At 44.4% G+C, this 27,453-nt stretch overlaps 2 protein-coding genes across 9 annotated transcripts; both read left to right on the top strand.

Annotated features, from left to right (window-relative positions):
• The first annotated feature begins 1,386 nt into the window (after positions 1-1,386).
• Positions 1,387-22,560, top strand: LOC115395817 (hepatitis A virus cellular receptor 1 homolog). 5 transcript variants are annotated; one of them, XR_003932307.1, is made up of 8 exons: positions 1,387-1,523; positions 9,271-9,612; positions 16,241-16,360; positions 16,899-16,933; positions 18,197-18,266; positions 19,609-19,794; positions 19,893-20,362; positions 22,549-22,560. XR_003932307.1 is itself a non-coding variant. In XM_030101477.1 (8 exons), the coding sequence occupies exons 1-6, from the start codon at positions 1,493-1,495 to the stop codon at positions 19,773-19,775; spliced, it is 768 nt and encodes a 255-aa protein (XP_029957337.1). In that variant the 5' UTR covers positions 1,387-1,492; the 3' UTR covers positions 19,776-19,794; positions 19,893-19,915; positions 22,549-22,560. The 5 variants fall into 5 exon arrangements, 2 of the variants coding, with proteins under 2 accessions (XP_029957337.1, XP_029957336.1); XR_003932305.1 differs by having other exon boundaries at positions 18,194-18,266; XR_003932306.1 differs by having other exon boundaries at positions 18,194-18,266; positions 19,609-19,809.
• On the top strand, positions 21,942-26,736 carry LOC115395805 (GTPase IMAP family member 9-like). Of its 4 annotated transcripts, XM_030101459.1 has the most exons (4): positions 21,942-22,022; positions 23,134-23,320; positions 23,882-24,017; positions 25,632-26,736. In XM_030101459.1, exons 3-4 carry the CDS (start codon positions 23,888-23,890, stop codon positions 26,510-26,512), a joined length of 1,011 nt encoding a protein of 336 aa, XP_029957319.1. In that variant the 5' UTR covers positions 21,942-22,022; positions 23,134-23,320; positions 23,882-23,887; the 3' UTR covers positions 26,513-26,736. The 4 variants fall into 4 exon arrangements, with proteins under 4 accessions (XP_029957319.1, XP_029957321.1, XP_029957320.1 ...); XM_030101461.1 differs by lacking the exon at positions 23,882-24,017 and having other exon boundaries at positions 21,948-22,022; XM_030101460.1 differs by lacking the exons at positions 23,134-23,320; positions 23,882-24,017 and having other exon boundaries at positions 21,948-22,022.
• The last annotated feature ends 717 nt before the right edge of the window (positions 26,737-27,453 follow it).

The following is a 27,453-nucleotide window of genomic DNA, read 5'->3' as shown; positions in this document are numbered from 1 at the left end:
AGTGACAATTAGTCAACAACACCCAAAAAAAGTCATGTTCTTCTTAGAACACCATAAAAATGTTTTTGGCGCTCATTTCAGAAAGTCAACTCCAGATATGTTATCGGCTCATGACTCACAGAGTGAAATATTTCAACCCTTCATTTCTTGAAATGTTGATGATGAGGGCTTAAAGATAATGAAAACACAAAATTCAGTGTCTCAGAAAAGTGGAATATTACATAAGATTAATTAAAAAGGATATTTTATATGAGTAGATAATGTAAGGCTTCTGGAAAGTATGTTCCCTTTTACGCACTACATACCTGATTATTTCTCCTTTTGCATGAATTACTGTAGTAAGTGGTCCAAAACCAGTGGAGAGTAAAATTTGCACAACATTTGGAAATCCAGGTCCCACAGTCTGGAGGAAGAGTGGAGAGGCTCAGAATCCATGCTGTTTGAAGTCTAATGTGAAGTTTCCTCAGTCTGTGATGATTTGGGCTCCATGTCATCTGCTGGTGTCGCTCCACTGTTTGCTGAAGTCCACAGTCAACGCAGCATCTACCAGGATACTTTAGGACACTTCATTGCTTCCTTCTGCTGACAAGCTTTATGGAGAGGCTGATTTAATGTTCCAGCAGGACTTGGCTCCTGCTGACACTGCCAAAGTACCAGAAGCCAGTTCAGTGACCATGGCAGGACTGTGCTTCATTTCCCAGCAAACTGTCCTGACCTGAACCCCACAGAGAAGCTATGGACTATAGTCAGAGGACGGGGAGAGACACCAGGCCCAACGATGCAGATGACCTGAAGGCTGCTATCAAACCAACCTGGACTTCATGATGCCTGAGCAGGAACACAGGTTGATGGCCTCCAAGCCACATCGCATCGATGGAGGAATTCATGCAAACGGAGGATGAACCAAGTATCTAGTGCATAGAAATTAACATACTTTTCAGAGGACTTTGGTTTTTGTTAAAATAGCCTTTTTTATTGATCTTGCATAGTATTGTAGTTTTCTGACACACTGAATTTTGGGTTTTCGTTATCTGTAAGCCATCATCACAAACATTTCAAGAATTAAAGGCTTGAAACATTTCACTCTGTGAGGCATGAGCTGATATCGTATCTGGGTTTGACTTTCTGAAATGAGAGAAAATAAATATTTAACATTTTCATGATCTTCTTATTTTTTGAGATGTTGCTGTACAATAACTTCAGATCTGAAAGGAACTGTTCAGAGACACCATGCTCTCACTCTTTGATATAAAAACTTTGATTTAATGTTATAGTGACGTCCTCAACATTAATGAAACAAGCTGTAGAATCTGATGAGTTTCTCTTCCTTATTTCTCACTCTGTCTGTGATGTGTATTCATGCTGCAGGTTTTTTTTAGGCTTCAGGAGTGTCTTCTCTCTAAGTCGTCGCTCTCGTCTCATTTCTCACAGCTGTGGTGGCTCGTCCTCTTTCAGAGGTTGTTCAGAGTCATTCTGTGGTTGACTCTCCATCATGAAGGTTTCTTTGCTGCTTCTCATCACAGGTACAAACTTTTTTTATCCTCCTTTCACTCCTCTTCAGGTGTTCTGTTTTCATTTAAAGTTTTTTTTGATGCAGAAAGCAGAATTTAATGTAGTTTTCTGATGTCTGAAATTTCATGTTAACTTCCATCTCTGCAATGAAACAAAACCAGCAGCTGTTTCTTTATTCTTTTTTTTGAGCACGAACATTTAAACAGAACCAGACATAAATCTAAAGACATAAACACAAAACACTGAACAACAAAACAGCAACTGCAGTGAGAGAATCCAAATTACTTTTAGTAATGTAGTGGGAGGAAGTGGAACCTTCATTCCACCCCTTCACTTTACCTGAGTAATCAACTTAAAATACCTGCTTACATATAATTTTAATGCTTAGCAGTAAGAATTACAGCATAACAGAAACAATCAATAGTATAAAGAAACACATATAATCAAATATTAACAAAAGAAAACAACTGAATAAAAAAGTAAGTACATAGTTAAACAAGGAAATGAGGGACGGGAACACAAGTTTTCTTTGATATTTATGTGTTTGTATTGTTGTGTCTTTTAAATATAATTTCTTTACAGTTTTTTTTTAACTGCTCAATATTTTGATGGTGTTTTAACTCATCATTCAGACAAGTTCCATAGTTTCACCCCACATACAGAAACACAGAAGCTTTTCCTTGTCGTTCTTATTTTAATGTTTTCAAAATTAAACAATCCTCTTAAATTATATTTTTCTTCTCTTGGTTTAAACATGCACTGAATTTTTTCTGGGAGTTGATCATTCTTTGCTTTAAGCATGATCTGTACTGTTATTCTATTTAACCATGGAACTTTAGCACTCTTTAGTGGAGAAACAAGGAATGTGTGTGTGTGTGTGTGTGTGTGTGTGTGTGTGTGTGTGGTGTGTGTGTGTGTGTGTGTGTGTGTGTGTGTGTGTGTGTGTGTGTGTGTGTGTGTGTGTGTGTGTGAGAGAGAGAGAGAGAGAGAGAGAGAGAGAGAGAGAGAGAGAGAGAGAGAGAGAGAGAGATTTCAATACGCCGCTCTGTTATTAACCCTAATTGCTCTTTTTGAAGTATGACTAGTGACAGTAGAGAACTCTTGGAACTTTTTCCCCTAAAAATCAGCACAATGTGTTAAACTTTGGTTTTTAAATGTTTGCTGATGAAACCTGGATTTTAAAACCTCAAGTAAATGTTTGACCTTGATCTTCAGATTTGACTCGATCTCAGGACAGTTTTACCTTCAGACTTCACTCTTTGTTTTTCTGGACTCAGATTTGACCCGTTTTCTTTATAATGGTGACTTTTCCTTTTCCTTCACAGCTGCTTTCAGCTCACAGTTTGACCCGGTTTGAAGTTGCTTTGATTTGAAGTTTGATTCATCAGTATTTAACACTTTAAGACTTCGCTCTGTTTCATGGTCAAGAGGACTTGGGACTTGTCTCAGTCTTGTGGGTTTATATCTTGAGACAGGAGTCTCTCTTTATTGTCGTTACTTCATTCGATTATGTCTCTGACCGTCCTCTGGGCTCATTTCCACTTTTGAGTCGTCTCCTTTTTACTGACCATTTCCATTGAAGCTTTAACTTGATCTCACATCGGTGTAGTCTTGTTTCTTGACGGACTCTCAGGCCTCATTAATGACCTTTTTTATTTATTTTATTGCTCTGAACCATGAGTCTTGACTGAAGGCTTGTCTTGGTTTTGGCTCCAACTCTCTGCTGCCGTCAGCAGGATGGAGCCAGGGGAGAAGATGGACGATGACTTCATCTTGAACCTTTTCCAGACACTTGGACATGTTTTAACTCTTTGATTGTCTATTTTCCATGTTGTTTTCAAAGCAAACAGAACTGCTGCTCTGACTCAAGCTGACTTGTCTTTTAGTAGACGATCCTGTTACTTCATGACTCACGTCTGATTCCTTTGACTCTTTTTTGACTGTAAACTTTGTTGTGAACGTCTTTAGACTTGAGAACTGTCTTGGTCTCACTTTAGTTTCATCAGTGTTTGAACAGAAGTTGGATCTTTTTCTCATTTTTGCTGTTTTAATCTCCGTCTGGTGTTTTCTTTCATGATTTGATTTGATTTGATTGAGAGATTCTGCGCAGCCTGAGCGTCTGACGTCACTCCGGTGAGTGTTTTCCGTGTTGGTGAAGCTTGCTGAAGCCTGCGAGCGACTGAAGTGCTTGCTGTCTCTCTCTTGCTATTACTGTTAATTCACGAAGCAATCAAAAATCGGGGTTATTTACGCCCCCGGGGTTACTTCGCCCCCGATTGACCAAGCGATCTCTCGTGAATTACATTTCTTCTCCGCCGTTAGCGCCACCGGCGTGCTAACTAGCTTAGCGTGCTAACTAGCTTGGTCCGCCGGGACCGCTATGGCGTCCTCCCCTCTGTCTTCTTTTCTTTCCTGCTCAGTGTGCCGTATGTTGAGTCAGAACCCTGCCTCCCTTGACGATAGGGGTATTTGCGTAAAGTGCAGTGTATTGACAGCGCTGGAGGCCAGGGTAACCGAGTTAGAGGAGCGGCTGCGCAGATGTGAGGGGCAGGGCAGCGCTAGCTATAGCGAGGTAGCGGCAGGGCTCGCAGCCCGTTCCCGCAGTGAGAGGAGTGTTAGCAAGCCTAGCCCCGCAGCGTGTCCCGAGCAGCCGGGACAAGACCAGGACCGGTTTGTGACAGTCCGGAGGAAGGCTAGTGCTAAGCACCGCCACGTAGCACTCCAAGAACCGCTTCACGTCTGCAATAGGTTCTCTCCCCTCAGCGACGACACGCCGGCTGAACTGGACACGCTGGTGATTGGCAGCTCTATAGTTAGAGACGTGAAGCTGCCAGCGGTGAAGGTTAGGTGTTACCCGGGGGCCAGAGTGGGGGACATCGAGGGGAACCTTAGGCTTTTAAAACAGGAAGGTAGGAGATTCCGTCGAGTCGTGATTCACGCAGGCGGTAATGATGCCCGGCGGAGACAATCAGAGGTGCTCAAATTACAAGTAGCCTCGGTGTGTGAATTGGCTAAGTCGATGTCTGATGCCGTAATATTCTCTGGTCCCCTGCCCAATTTGGTCAATGATGAAATGTATAGCCGACTTTCATCATTCAATCGCTGGTTGTCTAGATGGAGTGAGGAAAACGGAGTTATTTTTCTAAACAACTGGCGCACCTTCTGGGGAAAGCCTGGGCTCATCCGCAGGGACGGCATCCACCCAACTTTGGATGGTGCAGCCCTTTTAGCTCACAATATGGCTGATCGGCTTCGAACTCTAAATTGACAATCCAGCTATGAGCCCCGGGCGCAGAGCAGTCGTGTAGAACACTCCTCTGTTGATCTTGTTGATCTCGTCACTAATCCTGCTCCCGGATTTTTACAAGTCAAGCATGGAGGTTTACCTAGGCTAACAGAGACTGAGTCTGTCCAAAGTGCTCAAAGCATTAAAAAACAGTCAATGGGTAAAAAGCTTAACATCTGTACAAGACAAAATAACTTTTCCAGTAGGAAATACATAAAATGTGGTCTACTAAACATTAGAGCAATCTCCACTAAATCTCTGTTAGTTAATGACCTTATTGGTGACAATAACATTGATCTCCTTGCTCTAACAGAAACTTGGCTCCAGCAAGATGATTATGTGAGGCTCAATGAATGTACCCCTCCAACCTATGTTAATTTCCAAACAGCTAGATCAACAGGTCGAGGTGGAGGTGTGGCAGTGATTTCCCACTCCAGTCTTCTTCTTAAACCCAAAACTAATGTTAAATTCAACTCTTTTGAAAGCTTAATACTAACGCTTACTTGTCCAAATTGGAAGAATCAAAAAGCTGTGCTATTAATTATTGTGTATCGACCTCCTGGTCCTTACTCTGACTTTTTAACTGAGTTCTCAGAGTTTTTAAGCAATATAGTATTGACTCATAACAAGATCCTTATAATAGGTGACTTTAACATCCATGTGGATGATTCTGGTGATAGTTTGAGTAATGCGTTTATTGCAGTATTAGATAGTATCGGTTTCACTCAAAATGTTGATGAATCCACTCATAGTCACAAGCACACCCTGGATCTGGTCTTAACATATGGGATAGAAGTCAGTGACCTAAATGTTCTCCCTCAGAACCCCATACTCTCAGACCATTTTTTAATTACTTTTCAGGTTTTGATTGAAGACTACTGTGCTCAAAAAGATAAAATTCAGCTGATACGGACATTATCTGAAAAATCTGTGGCTCGGTACAAAGAATTGATCCAGCCTGCATTTGCTGCATTATCTTGTGAATTCACAGAAATGAGCTTATTGACCAGTGGTGATAATAGTGATCAGTTTGTTGACAGTGCTATGCACTCACTAAAATCTGCCCTTGACGTAGTGGCCCCGTTGCAGCTGAAAACCAATCGACCCAGGCGCGTTGCTCCATGGTTTAATTCTGAAACCCGTGTTCTCAAACAAAAAACTCGGCAATTAGAAAGACTGTGGCGTAAATCTAAATCAGAACAATCTCTGAAGGCCTGGAAATGTAGCTTGCTAAGCTATAAACAAATTCTTTTTAAAGCCAAGACATTATATTACTCTCGTTTAATAGAAATAAACAAAAATAACCCTCGGTTTCTATTCAACACTGTAGCCAGACTGACAACCAGTCATACTGTAGTGGAACCAGTAATCCCAGAATCTTTAAACTGCCATGACTTTCTTAAATTCTTTAATGATAAAATCATAACCATTAGAGGTAAAATCAGTGAAGCGCTTTCCTCAGATCAAGCTCAGGGAATCCAGCCACTGCCTCCACCTGAAATACCTGAAATACTAGATAGTTTCTCATTAGTAAATGGGGCTGAGATTACTTCAATTGTAATGTCTTCTAAAACCTCAACCTGTCTCCTAGATCCAATTCCAACTAAGCTTTTCAAAGATATCCTTCCAGTTATCTTAAATACGATCATAACTATAATAAATACCTCTCTAGAAAATGGCTATGTGCCACAGTCATTTAAATTCGCAGTAATCAAACCACTGCTGAAAAAACCTAATCTCGATCCTGATATTCTAGCTAACTACAGACCGATATCAAATCTGCCTTTTATTTCAAAAGTCCTGGAAAAAGTTGTGGTTAAACAGCTTTACCGCCACCTACAGGACAATAGTTTATTTGAGAAATTTCAGTCAGGATATAGAGCTTATCACAGCACTGAGACTGCGTTAGTTAAAGTCACTAATGACTTGCTATTGGCGGCTGACGCAGGTCTAGTCTCAATCCTGGTTCTCCTAGACCTCAGTGCAGCTTTTGATACAGTCGACCACAATATTCTCCTGCAGAGGTTAGAATGTGAGGTTGGCATCAGAGGAAAAGCCCTCTGCTGGTTCAAATCCTATTTATCTAATAGGTACCAATTTGTTCACGTTAACCAACAGTCCTCACCGTGCTCCCAGGTCAGTTATGGGGTTCCTCAAGGGTCCGTGCTCGGGCCAATTTTATTTCTGTTATATATGCTTCCTTTAGGGAACATAATTAGAAGTCACGATATCAATTTTCATTGCTATGCAGATGACACACAACTGTATTTATCTATGAAACCTGATCAAACTAATCAAATAGACAGACTCAGTGACTGTATCAGAGAAATTAAAACCTGGATGACTACGAACTATCTCCGTCTGAATCCTGGCAAAACAGAGGTCATTATACTAGGCCCCCATAAACTGAGAGAGTGTCTATCCAAACAGATTATTACCTTAGATAACGTCAGTGTATCCTCCTCCTCTACTGTGAGGAACCTCGGGGTCTTATTTGATCAGGATATCTCATTTAAAGCACACATCAACCTGGCTTGTAAAACAGCATATTTCCACTTGCGCAACATAGCTAAAATAAGAAACATTCTACCTAGAAGCGATGCAGAAAAACTCATCCATGCATTTGTTTCTGCGAGATTGGACTACTGCAACTCCCTTCTCGCAGCCTGCCCAAAAAGTGTATTAAAAAACTTTCAGTTGGTTCAAAATGCAGCCGCCAGATTATTAACTGGAACTAGAAGACGTGAACACATTACTCCCGTTCTAAAATCTCTTCACTGGCTTCCAGTCGAGTTTAGAGTTAGATTTAAAATCCTTCTCCTCACTTACAAAATCCTAAATGGGATGGCTCCAACCTATCTCCAAGATGCTTTAACGCCTTATCAACCAATCAGAGCACTTCGCTCTCAAAATGCAGGGTTACTGGTGACTCCTAGAGTCTCTAAATGGACACTAGGTGGAAGAGCCTTTAGCTATCAGGCACCATTTTTATGGAACCAGCTTCCAAGTGGTGTCAAAGAGGCAGACACAGTCTCCACATTTAAGGTTAGGCTCAAGACGTTTCTCTTCGATGCAGCCTATGATCAGGTCAGCTAGGGATTCTAAACTAAACTAAACTAAACTAAACTAAAACAAACCAAACCAAACTAAAGTAAACCAAACTAAACTAAACTAAACTAAACTAAAACAAACCAAACCAAACTACAGTAAACCAAACTAAACTAAACTAAACTAAACTAAACTAAACAAACCAAACTAAAGTAAACCAAACCAAACTACAGTAAACCAAACTACAGTAAACCAAACTAAACCAAACTAAACCAAACCAAACTAAACTAAACTAAACTAAACTAAATTAAATTAAACTAAACCAAACCAAATTACACTAAACAAAATTAAACTAAACCAAACTAAATTAAACTAAACTAAACTATACTAACTAAATACTAGTTTAAACAGTTAAGTATCCACAAAGCTGCCCCAGGAGCTAGAATGCTGTGGGAAGTACGGTGCACTGAGCCCTGTCCTCTAATGTCTGAATGTTATTCCCTTTAGTCCGTTCATTGCTTTTCACCTGCTGTCCCCCCCTTCGAGGGGGAGTCTTCTCCAGTTTCAGTTGCTGACTCCACTATTACGAAGGCCTATCAACAAGCTCCGTCCGGACCGGGAGGACACCCCTGTCGGTCCTGCCCGTGGACTGGCTTCGGTTCTACTGCTGGGATCCGTGGTTCTTGTGCTGGACCGTCCAACGAACTGTCCTCAACATTGTCCTAGGCTTTACTTCTTATTGTCTCATGCTAGCTGTTGCCAAAGCTGTCCGTCCCTGGGAGAGGGATCCCTCCATACTGTGGTTCTCCCCAAGATTTCTTCTTTTCCCACTGGGTTTTTGGAGTTTTTTCTTGCCGGATGTGAGGGTCGAAGGCGGTGGTTGCTTCGTTCTGTCTCGTTACTGTAAATATTGACATATTACCATTATGCTTATTCACTGTTTTTACTTTTACCGACAAATGTAACATCTTGAAGCCCTCTGAGGCAACTGTTGTTGTGATACTGGGCTATACAAAAATAAATTGATTGATTGATTGATTTGTCTTTTCGTGTCTTCAGCTGGAGACCTGAACCCTCCACTGCTCTATTCTGATGTTGGACTTTCTTTTGGATCCCTCCTGACGAACAGTCAACTCCCTTTTTGAGAGCTGTCCTGGAGCTGTCCTGACTCATCACTTCCTTTCTGACTCACAGTTAGTCTTGACTTGAGAGCCTTTTAAATGCACATTCAACTTTTGTTTTGAATATTTCACAGTTTGTCTTTTGTTTTGACACTTCTTTATTTGGGTTTGATGCTGACTCTCTCATAGTTGTGAGAGATATAGGTGGATATCGGGGCTGATTAAACTCACTATTTGACTTTTATTTGAATCTGTTTTCTACTTTTTGAAGATCTGACTTCCTCATCTTGTTTCTGTTTTCAGCCTCTGGATGCAGCTGTAGGGCTATTGTAGGTGAAACAGGTCAGAACATCACTCTGCCCTGTAAATATAATATTAAAACTCACGGAGCTCTGTCAGTCTGCTGGAATCGAGGAGAGATCCCATCTCAAGGTTGCGACAACAAACTCGTCTCCACTGATGGAGTCAGAGTGAATGAAGAGACCCGGATCTCCAGCAGGTATCAGCTGCTGGGAAAACTGGAACAAGGAGACATTTCTCTGACGATACTGAACATCACCGAGGCCGACGCTGGACGATACGGATGCAGAGTTCGTCGACCGGGCCCGTTCAATGATGTCAAACATCACTTTGACCTGTCTGTTGGTAAGAAATCACTTTAAATGACTTTCAATGTGAAGGACTGTGAGACTGTTGCAGCAGTGAAATGTGTTCTATAAGAATCATATATTTACCATTCAGAGACTATATGTCACAACTTAGTTTGTGTCTGGAGTTATTTTGATTTAAAATTAATACAATTGTTGAAACATGAATAAATGGTTAGAACTTCTGCTCCTTCCTTTTTAACATGTCTTCACTTCTTCAATATTTGTATTTTTGAGGTACTGAGACGCTCATCTTATGAAGATGTGACACATGGCTGAATTGGTTCTTCGAGAAGATTATAATCCCTCAAAACTCTAACACACTTTAGTATTTTGTAAAATAATCTAAAAAGTCTGGAAACTGCTATGAAGCCAACCGAAAAGTCTTTTAGCCTAATTGTCAGTATGAGATAGTCGACAAGCTCTGTGTTGGCCTGTTTGCAAATTAAATTCTTTATTTTGGTCTGAAATAAAAACTGGAAGGATGAGCGCTACATACTGTGATTATTTAGTATAAGATAGCTAACAAGCTAATTGACATTAACTCTCACAAACCAACGTTGTTAACTATTTGGCAAAGAAAATGCTTCGTTTTCTCTGTCCGATTGACAAACTGCTCCTCCTATAATTACTCTCTTATTCACAAGGATGAGACAGTTAACAAGTTACCAGACACTAAGTTAGCAGAGAAACGCTCATGCCTCCCTTATTGAGGGGGCTTTCACACCTGTACTGGGTACGTAAAAACTATTTATCGGCAGATGAAAGAAAACCAGAGCAAAAAAAAGTCTGTACTATTATCAGCAGGATCTCCTTCGATAGTTGAGATAGTCGAGACAGATTTTATTCATCTACAGTACACTAAAGTGAAGTTATTAAAAAATATACAATAAAACTTCAACCATCAAACCTAAAACCATCGAATCAACCTAAAAAAACCATCAAATGTCTTTTTTGCTAAAGTCATTGCTTTAGTATGATCAGCAGGAGCTCCTTTGATAGTTGGAGAGATTTTATTTCTCTGTTGTACATTTATCTGTTTTCACTGAGCACATGAGTGAAAATTCAGAAAGATTTTCAAAATTGCTTCTTTTGGCAAAATTATTGCTGTAGTCAGACAAGCAAGACACCTTTCAGTTCAGACAAGTTTCATTATTACAGTGAAGTTATTTGAGTTTCATCATTCGCAAAATCCATTCAAACTATGAAAAAAATGTGGGTTTTTTTTATGTCAGAGTGTTTTCTGTTATGACAGGAGACAAGTGAAGGTTGTAGTGTTTATGGTGACACTCCAATGAATCCCAATTGTGGTATACAAGCTTTTTTTTTTTTTTTTTTGTGGTTTTTGTCTTCACTGTTGCAGTGTCCTGTAACTTGCAGACGGTCCCTAAACACTGCAGCACTGCTGGCTGCTCATAGACATCAATGTTGTTTCTGCTGCTGATAAACACATACTTTTAATAAAAATGAGCTTTTAGTATATAGTCCACCTCACAACGATGGGATGGAGGAGCCCTTTATGTGTTACTGAGGTTTTTTTTAGAGTTATTGACACCGTAAGTCTGAATCTGTGAACGTGGTGCTGACTTTATGGGACTTTAAGCTGATGGTGGAACAGATCGGACAATAAGTCCATGATCAGTTGCACCTCAGTGGATCCACCACAGTTCACCACTCGGGACTCGGGAACAGGTCTGGAACACACTCAGAAGGTGCCCTGGTTCACACAAAGTCCACTAGCCAAAAAAAATAAATAAATAATAAAATAAATAAATAAATAACTTCCAGCATATCACCGATCAGCTTTCCTGCAGGACTTCCTCACCAACCCGCCTTCTCTCCCTCTTCCCGCGCTCCCCATAAACAAAACAAATGATCCTCCTCCTTCTCAGAATCAGAAAGCTTTACTGCCATTGACCGAGAACAAGTTCACAACCTAGGAATTTTACCCAGTGCACACACTGTAACATTAAACATAAACTAGCAAAAATAAAAGAACTAGAAACTGGCACTCCCCCTAGAACTGCCACCTTAACGTGGTGGGGGAGTTTGAGAGCCCGCATGATCCCAGGAGCTATGTTGCCGGGGGGCTTTATGCCCCCTGGTAGGGTCTCCCATGGCAAACAGGTCCAGGGTGACGGGCCAGACTGAGAGCAGTTCAAAACCCCCTATGAGAAGAAAAAGAACAAAGGTCGTTACGTCGCCCGGTATGGCGCAGCCGGGGCCCCACCCTGGAGCCAGGCCTGGGGTTGGGGCTCATAAGCGAGCGCCTGGTGGCCGGGTCTTTGCCCACGGGGCTCGGCCGGGCTCAGCCCGAAGGGACGACGTGGGCCTGACCTCCGGTGGGCTCACCACCCACCGAGGGAACCGTAGGGGCCGGGTGCAGTGTGGATTGGGTGGCAGCCGACGGCAGGGTGCCCGGCGACCTGATCCCCGGACACAGAGACTGGCTCTAGGGACATGGAATGTCACCTCGTTGGCGGGGAAGGAGCCCGAGCTTGTGAGGGAGGTTGAGAGGTACCGGCTAGATATAGTCGGGCTCACCTCCACACATAGCCCGGGCTCTGGAACCCAACCTCTCGAGAAGGGCTGGACTCTCCACTTCTCTGGCGTTGCCCGCAGTGAGAGGCGGCGGGCTGGTGTGGGTTTGCTTGTAGCCCCACAGCTCAGCCGCCATGTGTTGGAGTTCACCCCAGTGAACGAGAGGGTTGCATCCCTGCGCCTTCGGGTCGGGGATAGGTGCCTCACTGTTGTCTCGGCTTACGGGCCGAACAGCAGTGCAGAGTACCCGGCCTTCTTGGAGTCCCTGGGAGGGGTGCTGGACAGTGCTCCGACTGGGGACTCCATTGTTCTACTGGGGGACTTCAACGCCCACGTGGGCAGCGACAGTGAGACCTGGAAGGGGGTGATTGGATCGCACGGCCTCCCCGATCTGAACCCGAGTGGTGTTCTGTTATTGGACTTCTGTGCTAGTCACAGTTTGTCCATAACGAACACCATGTTCGAGCACAGGGGTGTCCATAAGTGCACTTGGCACCAGGACACCCTTGGTCGGAGGTCGATGATCGACTTTGTTGTCGTGTCATCTGACCTCCGGCCGCGCGTGTTTTGGACACTCGGGTGAAGAGAGGGGCAGAGCTGTCGACCGATCACCACCTGGTGGTGAGTTGGATTCGCTGGCGGAGGAGGAAACCGGACAGACTTGGCAGACCCAAACGTGGTGTGAGGGTCTGCTGGGAACGTCTGGCGGAACCCTCTGTCAGCATGGCTTTCAACTCCCACCTCCGGGAGAGCTTCTCTCATGTCCCGAGGGAGGCTGGGGACATTGAGTCCGAGTGGACCATGTTCTCCACCTCCATTGTCGAAGCAGCTGCTCGGAGCTGTGGTCGTAAGGTCTCCGGTGCCTGTCGTGGCGGCAACCCCCGAACCCGGTGGTGGACACCGGAAGTAAGGGCTGCCGTCAAGCTGAAGAAGGAGTCCTATCGAGCCTTGTTGGCTCATGGGACTCCCGAAGCAGCTGACGGGTACCGGCAGGCCAAGCGAACTGCAGCCCGAGCAGTTGTGGAGGCAAAAACTCGGGTCTGGGAGGAGTTCGGGGAGGCCATGGAGGAGGACTATCGGTCGGCCTCAAAGAAATTCTGGCAAACCGTCCGGCGCCTCAGGAGGGGAAAGCAGGTCTCCGCCAACACGATTTACAGTGGAGGTGGGGAGCTGCTGACCTCAACTGGGGATATTGTTGGACGGTGGAAGGAATACTTCGAGGACCTCCTTAATCCCGTCGCCACGTCTTCCGTGGAGGAAGCAGAGGCTGAGGTCTCAGAGGTGGACTCGTCCATCACCCAACCTGAAGTCACTGAGGTGGTTGGCAAGCTCCTCGGTGGCAAGGCACCGGGGGTGGACGAGATTCGGCCTGAGTACCTTAAGTCTCTGGATGTGCAGGGACTGTCTTGGTTGACACGTCTCTGCAACATCGCGTGGCTGTCGGGGACGGTGCCTCTGGATTGGCAGACCGGGGTGGTGGTCCCCCTGTTTAAAAAGGGGGACCGGAGGGTGTGCTCCAACTATAGGGGGATTACACTCCTCAGTCTCCCCGGGAAAGTCTATTCCAGGGTACTGGAGAGGAGGATCCGACCGATAGTCGAACCTCGGATCCAGGAGGAACAATGCGGTTTTCGTCCTGGCCGTGGAACAGTGGACCAGCTCTATACCCTCCATAGGGTGCTCGAGGGTTCGTGGGAGTTTGCCCAACCAGTCCACATGTGTTTTGTGGATTTGGAGAAGGCATTCGACCGTGTCCCTCGTGGTGTCTTGTGGGGGGTGCTCCGGGAATACGGAGTCCGGGGCCCCTTGTTAAGGGCCGTCCGGTCTTTGTATGACCGGAGTAGGAGTCTGGTCCGCATTGCCGGCAGTAAGTCGGACCTGTTCCCGGTGCATGTTGGACTCCGGCAGGGCTGCCCTTTGTCACCGGTTCTGTTCATAATCTTCATGGACAGAATTTCTAGGTGCAGCCAGGGGCCGGAGGGGGTCCGGTTCGGGAACCACAAGATTTCATCTCTGCTTTTTGCAGATGATGTTGTCCTGTTGGCTTCATCGAACCCGGACCTACAGCATGCACTGGGGCGGTTCGCAGCCGAGTGTGAAGCGGCAGGGATGAGGATTAGCACCTCCAAATCCGAGGCCATGGTCCTCGACCGGAGGAAGGTGGCTTGCCCCCTCCAGGTTGGTGGAGAGACCCTAGCCCAAGTGGAGGAGTTCAAGTATCTTGGGGTCTTGTTCACGATTCGGGGACGGATGGAGCGTGAGATTGACAGGCGGATCGGTGCAGCGGCTGCAGTGATGCGGTCGTTGTATCGGTCCGTCGTGGTGAAGAAGGAGCTGAGCCGAAAGGCGAAGCTCTCGATTTACCGGTCAATCTACTTTCCCACCCTCACCTATGGTCATGAGCTTTGGGTCATGACCGAAAGGACAAGATCCCGGATACAAGCGGCCGAAATGAGCTTCCTCCGTAGGGTGGCTGGGCGCTCCCTTAGAGATAGGGTGAGGAGCTCAGTCACCAGGGAGGAGCTCGGAGTAGAGCCGCTACTCCTCCACATCGAGAGGAACCAGCTGAGGTGGCTCGGACATCTGTTTAGGATGCCTCCTGGACGCCTCCCGAGGGAGGTGTTCCGGGCATGTCCCACTGGGAGGAGACCCCGGGGAAGACCCAGGACACGCTGGAGAGACTATGTCTCTCGGCTGGCCTGGGAACGCCTTGGGATCCTCCCAGAGGAGCTGGAGGAAGTGTCTGGGGACAGGGAAGTCTGGGCATCCCTGCTGAGACTGCTGCCCCCGCGACCCGGCCCCGGATAAGCGGTAGAAAATGGATGGATGGATGGATGGAAACTGGCACTCAGAGAGCGCAGACCTCCGCCACAGCTCAAATCAGTCACCAACAACCGTAAGAACATCATATATAATCGCACAACATTGTGATCAAGGGTGTGATCGAAGCAGAGCGCTGCAGCGTGCGGTGCCTCTGTCTGTCACCCTGTCACCCTCTCTCCCTGTGTGTGTGTGTGTGTGTGTGTGTGTGTGTGTGTGTGTCTTTATCTGAAAAGGAAAACCAAAAAGCAACATAATTTATGTTATTTTTCTTCATTTTAATTAGAAAATTTACCGCATTCTGTCATATTTTCCCTTCCCGACTTCCTGTGTGGTGCGATCTGCTCTGTCCAGCTTTACAACTGGCAGTGCACGGCGCGTGGCTTGCAGAGAAAATAAAGAGGATCGGAGCGGCCGCGGTCCACGGCACGAGCCGCTATGGATGCGGCGGTCCCCGCGTCTCCTGTATGAACCGTCAGATCGGTTAACAGTTGCGCCGATCTGACAGTCGGTGCACGGCGCTTCCCACTTCCGTGTTGGAAGCAGCGCGTCTTGTGTGAACCAGGCGTTTGTCGCCCCCTGTCGGCGGGCCTGCTCAACCATGTAAAAAGACTCCCGATCTCTCAATGATAAAGAATCCTTTAAAAAATTCCTGGATCCAGACAGTGATCCGGATCATCACCAAAATGTAATCAGTTCTAAGTTAGCCCAAGACCCACCTTTCCACAAAGTTTCATTGCAATCCGTCAATTACATTTTCCGGGATCTTGCTAACAAACCAACCAACCAACCAACAAACCAACAAACCGACATGATTACATAACCTCCTGGTGGAGGCAATAAGGTAATAAATAAACAAAAAAAATGCAATAAAAGCATGCAATAAGTATTAAATAGACTAGGTTAGATTCCCATAGCAGACACAACACCCCCCCCACCCCCCCACCCCGATCAAACACAAACCGAGCTATAACCTTGACTTCCAATTACTGTTCAGTTGATTTTAGGTTCTCTCAATATATTTTTTTTTTTCGCTGTTTTTGTTTGCTTCTGGCGTACAGAAATGGCAATACGCCCATATTTGCTAAAATTGCGTTTTCCGGCGAAACTGTATCACTTGACGGGTATGAATCTGTCAGTTAACATAGTTTTGACCTTTTTGTGAGACTTTAGTTCAAGTCATCAGGAAAGTGTTTTTTCCAGTGAGACACTGAACTGTTTCACCTGCAGAGTTTGTGTGTAACATTTTGTTAATACTGTTTCAGTTCCACGAACAACCATATCACCACCACCATCATCATCACCATCATCATCACCATCATCATCATCATCATCATCATCATCATCATCATCATCAGGGTCTACAGCAGCCACTGAGACGACAGGTACGATGTAGAAACAGCAAATAAAACAGGATTTCTTCAATAATCAGAACATTCTGAGAAAGAACTGGACCTGATCTGCTCCGACTGTCCTCTCACACTGAAACACATCAAATATCTTGATTGTTGATTAAAACTGAAATATTAGAAACAGTTAAACCCTCGGTTTGTAACAAATTTCCAGTTTTGCAGAAGAACTGTGAACACCTCAGCTGGGTCATTCATTAGGTAATGATGGACTAAACTTATAAGACTTACTGTAAAAATGTTAATTTTATGTGTTTACAACAAGTTCTTACTTTATAGTTAATTGTATTGATTGGGTAATGTGAACGGACTTGTTGACAGCCTGTTTGTTGAATTGATGGATTGATCAGAGGAGTCCTCACAGATGGCGGCGCCGCTCTGAGTCGGGACTGTTTATGTTCACAAGCAACTTCAACAGAGATCTAAATTCAGCGTCTTCACTTCCTTCTTTTCCTCCATGCTGATCTCACGCCGCTAACACAGCGAAAAACATTTTCATTTCCTCGTCCCGCAGGTCACATGACCTCCACAGACACACCTCTGACTGAGGTGAGACGTCCTGTTTCATCATCCTGCTCTACAAATCAAACTAAAATATACCAAAGACTATTTTCAATGGAAAAGTCTCTGTTTCTTCCTGCTATGTGTCACTTTTGTTTTTCTGTGCTGTTTCAGACTTTACATCAGTTCAGTAAACCTCACTGCTTCAGTTTGTTTTGTTTTTTGGTTTGATTTGATTTTTTTTTAAATGTCAGAAGTTCCCTGGAATCCTGGAATTGTTTGTGTTAGGTTTTCTAAGATACATGCGTCATGTGACACCACATTCTGTGAACAGCCGCATAATGACACAGGTACACGATGTCATTACATAACGGTAAACATGGAGCTCCGGCTGTTGTGGTTCTTCACTCTCCAGTAGCCTCTCCTCAGTAACATTTCCCAGGCATCCAAATAAAGCCGTGAGCCTCCACTCTCTGTGATACAGCTTGGAAAACTTTCTCATTCAAAAAAGCACCATCTAAACTCCTCTCCTGCTATGGAGAGGATCGTCTGCACATTGTCAGAAGCTGTGTGGAGTGCCGACATTTAAAAAAAAAAAAAAAAAAAAAAAAAGTTGGCTGAACAACCAAAGTGTGCAAAGCGGCCTATGTGAAAAATAAAACTGACAGTTTTTACAGCTAATGAGTTGGTTCAACATGATGAGTTTGTCGAGAGTAACGGTCATCATTGACCAATCAGCTGATGGCCGTGTTGTCACTCCTCCTTTCGGTAACCATTCTGATGTGCCAGGTATCACGGCGGAGGGGCTATGACCAATGGTAACAGTTGGGTTCGGTTCTTTTGGAACTATCCACAACTTTAGTCAGTGGATGCGCACAAAATCTCATAACTTCCTATACCATACTGGCACAAACTGTGCAGTGGAAGTCTAATGACCTTATTCCCCGAGTTAGAACGGCCCCCAAAGAGTGTGTAAATAGTTACTTTTTCAGTTAGGGGCCTTACAATGTGCTCCAATGTGCCCCCACCCCAAGTGTCAAGAAATGTCATTTTTTTTGTATGATGTTTTCTTTCAAATGATAAAACTATGAAAACATTCCCTCACTATACACTTCATTGGCACCAGTGCACACTGACATTTGGTCGCAAATCATGAGGTTTGTTTTGTTTTTTGGTTTTTTTCAAGAAAGTCAGAAAAGTACTGTAGGAATGGACTTCAGGATTTCTCTCACCAGTTGGTGTTCTTTATTTCAACAGTCTATTTTACTCTGTTTTCACAGCCTGTGTCTGATGTGTTTGTGGTGTCAGCAGGAAAGCAGGAGGCTCATGGTCCTGATAAGCATTGTCTTCGGGTTGGTGTTCCTGGTCTTTGCAGTCTCGAGTGAGTTCAACCAGGTCCCAGCAGGTCTTCACAGGCCTTGAGATGTTCGAGATTCAACTTCACTGTTTCTTAAAATGAAAATCAACCAAAGCTCATAAAATATTGTCTTTGTGATCCTGGCTCTTCCTGGACTGTGAGCTTCTTATGGGGGAAGGGAATAATAATAATTATAATAATAATAATAAAAATAATACTTTTCAGGACACTGAAAGTCACTTACAATGACAGTATCCATTCACTCCGTATTAATAGTAGTGAGCTACGCATGTAGCCACAGCCACCCTGGGGTAGGCTGATCTGAAGAGGCTGCAAATCTGAGCCCCTTTAACCACCACCAACCAATCACTCTCACACTGCATTCACCCAGGCTTCCTGGTTTTCTGACATCCAGGGACTGACCAGGCCTGACCCCGCTTAGCTTCTGAAATCTGATGGCCTCGTATTAGCAAGGCGGCATGACCAAAATACTTGTGTGGTTGAGTGATATCCAGAGTTATGCCAAATGCCTGCTCCAGTAGGGTCACACAAGGTGGCCAGGTCTGCCATGAATACCCAGAGTCAGAGCTGGCGCCAGAGGTTAAAAGGTACCGTCTGTATAGCTGAGCTCACCTCCATGCACAGCATTGAAGCTTGAACCATTGTCCTTGATAAGGAATTGGTGTCTTTCCTACTTTGCTGTTGTACAGGGTGAGAGGATCTGGGCAGATATGGGGACAGCCTCAAGTCCTCAACTGGTGGTTCACAAAGTTGGCCTTTATCCTGGTGGAAGAGTGGGAGACTTCCCCGTGGCTAAAGGTGGCTGGGAGGAAAATTTTCACTGTTGTTCAAGATAAAAGCATTTCTACGTTCCTAAGCTGCTTCTTAGCACTTTACTGCATTTTAGTGCGATCAATTCGTCTTTGTCTTGTCCATTAAAGCTAATATTTACAAGTCATTACTTACTTGCAGCATCTTTTTTAATCCTGTGTTTTTCAGTAAAACAATCATTTTTGTTGTGGAGAAAATATAAAGAGAAAGATATATGGATGAAACTGGTTCACTCTATTTCATGTAACTAAGAATGTATGTCTAGTGACTATCAGTCAAGGATTAGCAGCAGAAATGGAACAATAATGAACTTAAAGCTCCTCCAAAAGCAAATGCTAGTTTCCAGGAGTTAATGGTGAGCTGGTGTCTCTGATCTGTTTCTGGATCCCACATGTCCCTCATCAGCCTCTGTAGTCACAGTCTGATGCACCACCACCACCTGGTGGATGTTTGAGGAACTGCAGGTTCAACACACCTGGCCTGTGGAGCCAGGTCAGTTCTCTGATGTTCTTCAACATGCTTTGTGTTTGTGCAGAGCCAGACTATGAGGGAGCCGTTACCACGGAGACGGCGGTGGCGGTGATGCTGCCGTGTGGCTCTGAGGCGGTGGAGCAGCGAGGGGTGGAGGTGTGCTGCTCACGGTTCAGCTGCCAGACCACCGTCATCTACAGGAAGCGCCACAGGAACACGTCCACTTCCTGAAGGCAGCAGAGCCCAGCAGGTGAGGAGTGGTCAGGTGACACTCGGTGCTCACTCTGCCGCCAGTCAGCTCCTTCTTCACACAGTCACAATAAACTGTCCTTTGTTGTTGTTTCTCAGGACCCGTCACAGAGCAGCGACACGTTTCTCTCACTGGTTCCATGGAGCTGATGGTGGCTACAGTCCTGCTAATAGTTCTTAGTTCAGTTCATCCCTTTATTAGATGGTTCGATTTTTAGATTGGTAGATCAGATTGATTCATCTTTATTGGCAGACTATGTACCGCAGCCTTTAAGGTCATGAATAATAAACCTCTTTTTAAAAAGTCCAAACAATGTTACAAGTCAGTCGTGTGACCATTTATGGAAAAATTCTGGTTCTTGTACTTTTCTTCAGTTTATCAACTTAAACCGAGACACAGATCTGCATCTACATTTTCATTACATATTTAACTCTTTTGACATAAACCAATGTTTGTTCTGTTATTGCTGTTTGCTTTTTCATTGCTTTTAATACACATGCTATGTGTTTGCCTTTTTATGTTTTCTATTTTATTGTTGCACCAACCACCACAACAGATTCCCAGTGTTGTAAAAACTGCATTTGGCAATAAACCTGTTTTTGATTGTGATCAATATGTTCAAGTCTGCAGGTTCAGTTGCAAAACCTGTAAATAGCAGTTATTTACACTGCTAGAGCAGAGCCAAAAGTGCTTCACACACACACACACACACACACACACACACACACACACACACACACACACACACACACACACACACACGCACACACACACACACACACACACACACACACACACACACACACACACACACACACAAGTGACATACAAGGCAGTCAATGCGTCCACTGAGAGTAGTTAGGGGTTCAGCTTCTTGCTCAAGGACACTTCAGCATGTGGAGAATCAAACCAACAACCTTCTGATTGTGAAAAGATAGCTCTACCAATTGAAGCATAAGTATTTAAATATCTGAAAACTGTGGGAGATTAAAGTGAATTAGGAGAGAAGCAGCAAAGCTGGGAAAACATTTTCCAGATCAAACTGATCCACAGTGTCAGGGACAGGTCTGAGCTTCATCACGTCTCGTTTTAGCCACGGAAAAAAAGGGCGTTGACAAAATATTTTCGTTGTCATCATCGTTAACAAAAACAACACTGCTCAAATGGTCTAAACAGAACATAAAATAAGACAGACTAAACACTAAACATTTGTTTCCTCAATTTTAAAACATTTGCGCTTCCTCTTTCAGCCTTTTGATACACTGAGTGAAAAAAATTTACTGACAACTGAAGGTTCTCCTTTGTTTTGTTTTGTTTTTTGTTTTTTGTAAATCACTTAAATTGTCCAATTTTTATTTTTTCAAGCAAAGTATAAAGTGAAATATAAGTATTAAACATGGCCTTGGAGCAAAGAGTACAATTCTATAGTTACAGGACATTCACTATAGCTGGGAAATGAAACAAAGTGATCTAATAGTGGAAGTGTGACGAGATCTTGTGCCATCAGATGAAATTGTGACAATGTTTCTCGATGAAGTTAAAATCTGTCTTGTGAGCACAGGGCAGAAGGCCACCACACTGTGAGCTGTCCAAACTTCTATTTGTGACCTGTATGGGGCAGTAAAGCACCTTTGTTCCATGTCGGCATCCAGAAACTGAAAAGGAGACAGAAAGCAGTGGTAGCGACAGACGCTGCTGTTCATCGAGCACAGCCAGGAAGACGTTAGTGTCTGAAAATATCGGCATTGAAGATGCCTCCACCACTTGTAAATTGCTTGTGAGACAGCATTTTGGGTATGCAGTGTAAATAATGATCAACAACCGAAGGACAGGCACAGATAATAGAAAAGAAAGTACTGTACAGCGTGTCTAACACGAGCACTATGCACTCTGTACTGACACAGGAGGATTTTGGTCAGTTTCACTGTTTCCAGTCATATGTTGTCATTTTAGTTTTCTCAAAAGTGGAAATCTCGTGTCGTGTCGTGATCGCAAACCCAATATCGTGTATCATTTTGTCTCATGAGCTGAGTGTATCGTCACACCCTCATTCAATAGCAGTTGAAAGTAGCCAAAACATCCTGTCATCACATGTTCAGAGTCAGACAAAAAGACAGAGCAAAGCTGAAAGTGAAACTATTCTTTGACTGACTTCCAGCAGAGACACTGCCTCACCTTCATCAACTGCTCCAGACACAAAATGGCCTCAAAAATTGCTTCCCTGGACTGTAAGTACATTTAATTTCACATTAGACGCTGTATTTCTCTTCACTGATTTGACTTCATCTTACAGTGAGAGAAAGTTTACAGTTTAGGGTTGGCTCTGGCTCTCTGCTGGAGCAAGAGGGGGAGAGAAAAAGAACAACAGATTTTTCACAAACTGAACCCAGACAAGATTTACTACAGTAGCTGAAAAATCCACTGGAACAGGCACAAAACAGATGATACCTTTATTCTCTTCCTTCCTCTTTCCCTCCGTGCAAACTGCTCTGCACTGCTGCTGCTCCTGGTGTGACGTTCAATGACCGAGTCGTTCCTCTGAACGGCTCTTTTAAGTGAACGAGGAGAGCTGGTTTATAGAGCTGTCTTAGAGCCGTTCCGAGGTGCAAACTGTCTACGCTTTCTTCCCGTGTCTCCTGTGTGCCTCATGAGTCCGACCTGTCACCGCTGCCTTCATGTGGAAGACTGACAACATCTTGGAGTTTCAGTTTTCCGCCTCATGCTTCAGTCACCTGAACGCAGCAGCAAACGTAGCGGAAGATCGTCTGGAAACGGGAGCAGAGCCGCTGTTTCGGACGAACTCGTTTCCCTGTTAGTTGGCGACTGGGCTTCTTTCACGTCCCTTGTTGCTGGGAGATGTTAAAAACCAGACAAAAAGCCGCGTCAGACCTTTTATGAGTCTGATTTAAACATCAGCAGCAGCAGGAAATGCTGAAGGAAGTCGGTCACCAGTTAACAAGGGAACCAGTTAATTTGAAACACCACGCTTTATCAGATACAATAAGCACACACACACACACACACACACACACACACACACACACACACACACACACACACACACACACACACACACACACACACGCCAGTGGCGGCTGGTGATAAAATATTTGGGGGGGGGGGGGGGCGCACTAGCAGATGGGCATTGCAACACAACAAAACAATTACTTGAACATAAATTTTGCTCTCCTCTCCTTCAGGTCAGCATATGTATGAATTACTTTCTGATTGAAATCTGTCATTTCACAAACAAGTCTCTTTTCCACGGAGAGCCTGGCCAAGGCATTCAGCCTTTCATGGGTCATGGTGTTTCTGAGAAAAGTTTTCACTCTTTTCAAGGTTGAGAAACACATCTCTGCTTCAGCTGTGGTCACGGGTGTGGTGATCAGGATCCTTAAAAGACTGACAGATTGGTGTTCTTCAAACCTGTCCCCCTGCAACAAGGTTGCACAGACGAGATGGTCGGTGAAGGAGAAGCGCTCCTTGGTGTGTCCCAGGATGGTGTTGCAGATCTACAGAGAGAAGGGTACAAAAACATATAGAGAAAAAATAGATGAAATTAATATACTTTTGTTGACACTTTTACCCTCTGTTGTTGCATGATTTTGGAAAAATATCTTGCTATTATTGACTACTGCAATTGTGACATGATTTTTAATATTTTTGAATAATTTTCATGAAACAGATTGTGATTAGATGATCTCAGCATGACAATGACATATTTAAATTCCATATTTCAAAACACATTTCTCCTCTAACAAACATTACAACCTTCAATGAAACATAGACTATGAGATTTCTACAACATAAACTCACCTCTTCTGCAACCCTTTGACGATCTCTGAACTGAGTGCCCAACGCCTCTTTACTGTCGGACAGCCACTTCTTTGCTCACTCATGGAATGGAGAGAATTTCTGTGAAGGATAAGGAGAAGTCATGATAATAACTAAAAAGGGGAAAAGAGAGATCATGTTGAAAAATGTGACGATCATATTACTGACAGGAATATTACCTGATGTTTTCGATGTCCTGTTCAAACTTCTGGATGCTCACTTTTATGTGGACTGCATCTATGTTCTTCTGGAGCTTGGCATGGAGGAGGTCTACATGTGGCATGATGTGGTGGAAAAGTTCCAGAAAGAACTTAAAGTCCTGATGTTCCAGCAGCATGGCCGTAGCTCCTGCCTCTCTGATGGTGCTGGCATCAAGTCACCTGAGTCTGGTATGTTCTCAAAACACTGAATGAGATCCTCTCTGTGCTCAAACACAGTGTTGATGGCTCGGCTGTGAAAGTTCCATCTGACATTGTGGATGTTGGCAGTCTATGGGCCACCATTTTATCAAGAAGAGCTGTACGCTTGGGTGATCTGGAAAAGAAGTTGGCAAATCCACCTCGGTCAGAAAAAAAAAGTTCTCACCTTGGAAATGTGAGCGGTGGCCTGCTTCATGATCAGGTTGAGTTGGTGTGCATAGCAGTGGACATAGTGGGCATTTGGGTACGCATCTTTGATTTTCCTCTGAACACCTGCAAGGTAAACAACAATGCAATATGTTTCAAACACGTCTTTTAAATCTGGGCTCATCAAACATTAAACCACCAGCTGTAAACTCATAACTTAAAGCTCTTGTCTGGAGTTTCCGTTCATTTTCAATGTATGTATCATTGTTTAACAGAGCTTAAATGTGTCAGTCTGGTTCGATACTATAATATAATGTTGGCATAAAGCAATGTGCAAATTTCTTCATGAGCTCCGCCTTCCTCTCATAGACCCCCATGTTATCAAAAAAAGCATCCGTCAGCTTCAGCCAATAGATTTCGGGCTTCAGGTTTGTCATGCTGTCAATCAATGTCTCCAGAGAGACTTTTACGCTTAGCTCGGATATATCCACTGTCTGCTGAACATCCACCGTAAACAGCTAAACATGTAGGATGCTGTAGGACTCAGAGGCTCTCATTTTTACCCCACAGGTAATGCGCGAGCACAATTAAAGGGGCGTGGCTTGGTAGCTCACGAAAGCAGAGGGAGGGCGGAACCTCGAGACGTTGGATTAAAAAAACCTCTCTTTCTGTCAATGCTCCAGACATGAGCTTTAATTAACAGTGTCAAATGTCAGAAAATAATGGCTTGACTCAGCACTAATGAGGTCGGTGTCTCTAATAGAGATCGCGTGATGTTTGTCAAGGAGCCAGTCTTTTTAACGTCTCTTTCAAAAGAGGAGTCGGCTCCCTTCAAAGAGCCAGAAATCCCAGCTCACAAACACAGACATCACATCTGAAGACGCATCATCCACGCTGCTGTGAATTGGAGCCGACATGCCCACGTGGCGGTCATCGTGCAGGGGGGACCTCGCTTCCACAGCACATTGAGGAATGACATGGACATATAAAAGTGATCATAAATCGATCAGTTTTCAACTTCTTTTCAAGTTTTTTATAAATGTCAGACATGGAGGACACACAGTCACAAATAGAACAAAATGAACTGATAAACTGTTCAGGCTGATTGAGGTTTTTATTGAGAGAATTGGTTTAAAGATTTATATTGTACTTGATTGTTATTGACATTGCCAGGTTGTATATATACATTATCATAGCCATGCAATATCAATAGCCATTTACTCTTTATAGGGGGAGGGTCTCCACCCTCCCTGACACTGACGTGCTTGACTCCAGCCAATGACGGCTTGCAGAGTGCAATAGGAGCTTCTGATGACGTCACCCTGTAGGCGTTCCCAATATGAGACACTCACTCATGCTACTCAGAGAACCGGGGTTATGTAAGTAACCTAAAGTTCATAATAACATCATTCATGTTTCTGTCTGATTCTCCAACAGGTCAGGAGCTTCTGGAACTCAGGATGGTTCTGGTTGGAAAAACTGGAACTGGAAAAAGTTCCACAGGAAACACTCTGTTGAGAAAGAAGGTGTTTGACGCTCAGATGTCTTCAGCTGCGGTGACTTCAGAGTGCAAGAAGGAAAGAGCCGAGTTTGAAGGTCAGAGTCTGGCTGTGGTCGATACTCCTGGTCTGTTTGACACCAACATGACTGAAGAGGAGGTGATGAGGGAGATAGCAAAATGCTTCTCACTGGCTGCTCCTGGTCCTCATGTCTTCCTGGTGGTGATCAAGCCCAATAGATTCACAGAAGAGGAACAACAGACAGTAAAACTCATCCAGAAGCTGTTTGGAGAAAAAGCATCAGAGTACACCATGGTCCTGTTCACCCACGGAGATGATCTGGAATACGAAGGAAAGTCCATTGAAACCTTCATCAGTGAAAATCCAAATCTTCTGAAGTTTGTCCGTCAGTGTCATGGAGGATATCATGTCTTCAACAACAGGAAGAACGATCCAGAACAAGTCCGAGAGCTGCTGAAGAAGATCCACCTGATGGTTCAGAGGAATGGAGGAGGATGCTTTACCAACGAGATGCTGGAGGAGGCTGAGAGAGCCATCAGAGAGGAGATGGAGAAACTTCTCAAGGAAAACCCTCAAATAAAGCAGTTGGAGGTTCGGCGAGAGGCCGAGAACAACAACAGCTTTCTAACAACTCTCTTGATGGCTTTTGGGAGAGCTATTGGAAGTGCTATTGGTTCAGTAGGATCTTCAGCTGGAGGTGCAGCTGGAGCTGTGGCTGGAGCTGCAGTTGGAGCTGCAATAGAAGCTGTGAGTAAATCTGTTGCAGATAAAATGAAAGACTTGTGCGTTATCCAGTGATAATCACATCTCATCACCTGTTCACTGCGTCTTGTCAAACTCAGCTCAGTTTGTATTGATTATATCTGATCTTCTATCATGGAACAAAATAAAAACTTCTACCTGCAGCCATTTTCAATGAAAGTGATCAGAACAGACTGCAGCAACAGTGGTTTTCATTCAGTCTTCAGACACAATGTGACTGATTCTTTTTGACATATTATAATAAATACATCAGTGATGATAACTGACATTTTCTGACGTGTGCCTTTATTTCTGGTGTGTGTGTGTGTGTGTGTGTGTGTGTGTGTGTGTGTTCTCGTATTTCTATCCTTGTTGGGGCCAAATGTCCCCACAAGGATAGCAAAACGTGAAACGACGTGCCTTGTGGGGACCTTTTTCCGGTCCTAAGTAGGAGAAACAGTGTTTTCTTGACCATGTTGTTGTTACTGAAAAAAGTAAAAGTGCAAAAACATTTCTTTAGGGTTAGGCTTTGTTGTGGTGTGGGTTAGGGTTAGGGTAAGGGTCAGGGTTAGGGGCTAGACATGAATGGGAGTCAATGGACGGTCCCCACAAGGATAGAAATACAAGACTGAGCGTGTGTGTGTGTGTGTGTGTGTGTGTGTGTGTGTGTGTGTGTGTGTGTGTGTGTGTGTGTGTGTGGGCGTGCGTGTGTGTGTGTGCGTGCGTGCGTGCATGCGTGTGTTATTCAACCCAAATATACAGGGCCGGCTCTAGGCATAGGCGAACTAGACGGCCGCCTAGGGCGCCACGTCCCGAGGGGGGCGCCGCGGTCGTACAAGGGGCGCCACGACGTTCTGTGTTCCGTGTGGCCCGCTGTGCAGCGGTCCGACGCACTGCGCTCCCCGTCCTCGGCGCTGCCCGTCACTGATCGGTATTGTTCGGCATCACTCCTCAGCGCACTCCACCCCCCCCCCCCCCCCCCCCCCCCCCCCGCCCGC

The sequence above is a fragment of the Salarias fasciatus genome, chromosome 10 (assembly GCF_902148845.1).
Source record: "Salarias fasciatus chromosome 10, fSalaFa1.1, whole genome shotgun sequence".
Lineage (NCBI taxonomy): Eukaryota > Metazoa > Chordata > Actinopteri > Blenniiformes > Blenniidae > Salarias > Salarias fasciatus.
This window is presented reverse-complemented; position numbering and strand designations above follow the sequence as displayed.

Coding starts and splice junctions, on each gene's coding strand:
- LOC115395817 (XM_030101477.1), top strand. CDS start 1,493: ATGAAGGTTTCTTTGCTGCTTCTCATCACAG. Junction 16,361..16,898: donor AGCAGCCACTGAGACGACAG/GTACGATGTAGA, acceptor CTCGTCCCGCAG/GTCACATGACCTCCACAGAC. Junction 18,267..19,608: donor CCTGGTCTTTGCAGTCTCGA/GTGAGTTCAACC, acceptor GTGTTTGTGCAG/AGCCAGACTATGAGGGAGCC.
- LOC115395805 (XM_030101458.1), top strand. CDS start 23,732: ATGATAATAACTAAAAAGGGGAAAAGAGAGATCATGTTGAAAAATGTG. Junction 24,018..25,631: donor CATCAAGTCACCTGAGTCTG/GTATGTTCTCAA, acceptor ATTCTCCAACAG/GTCAGGAGCTTCTGGAACTC.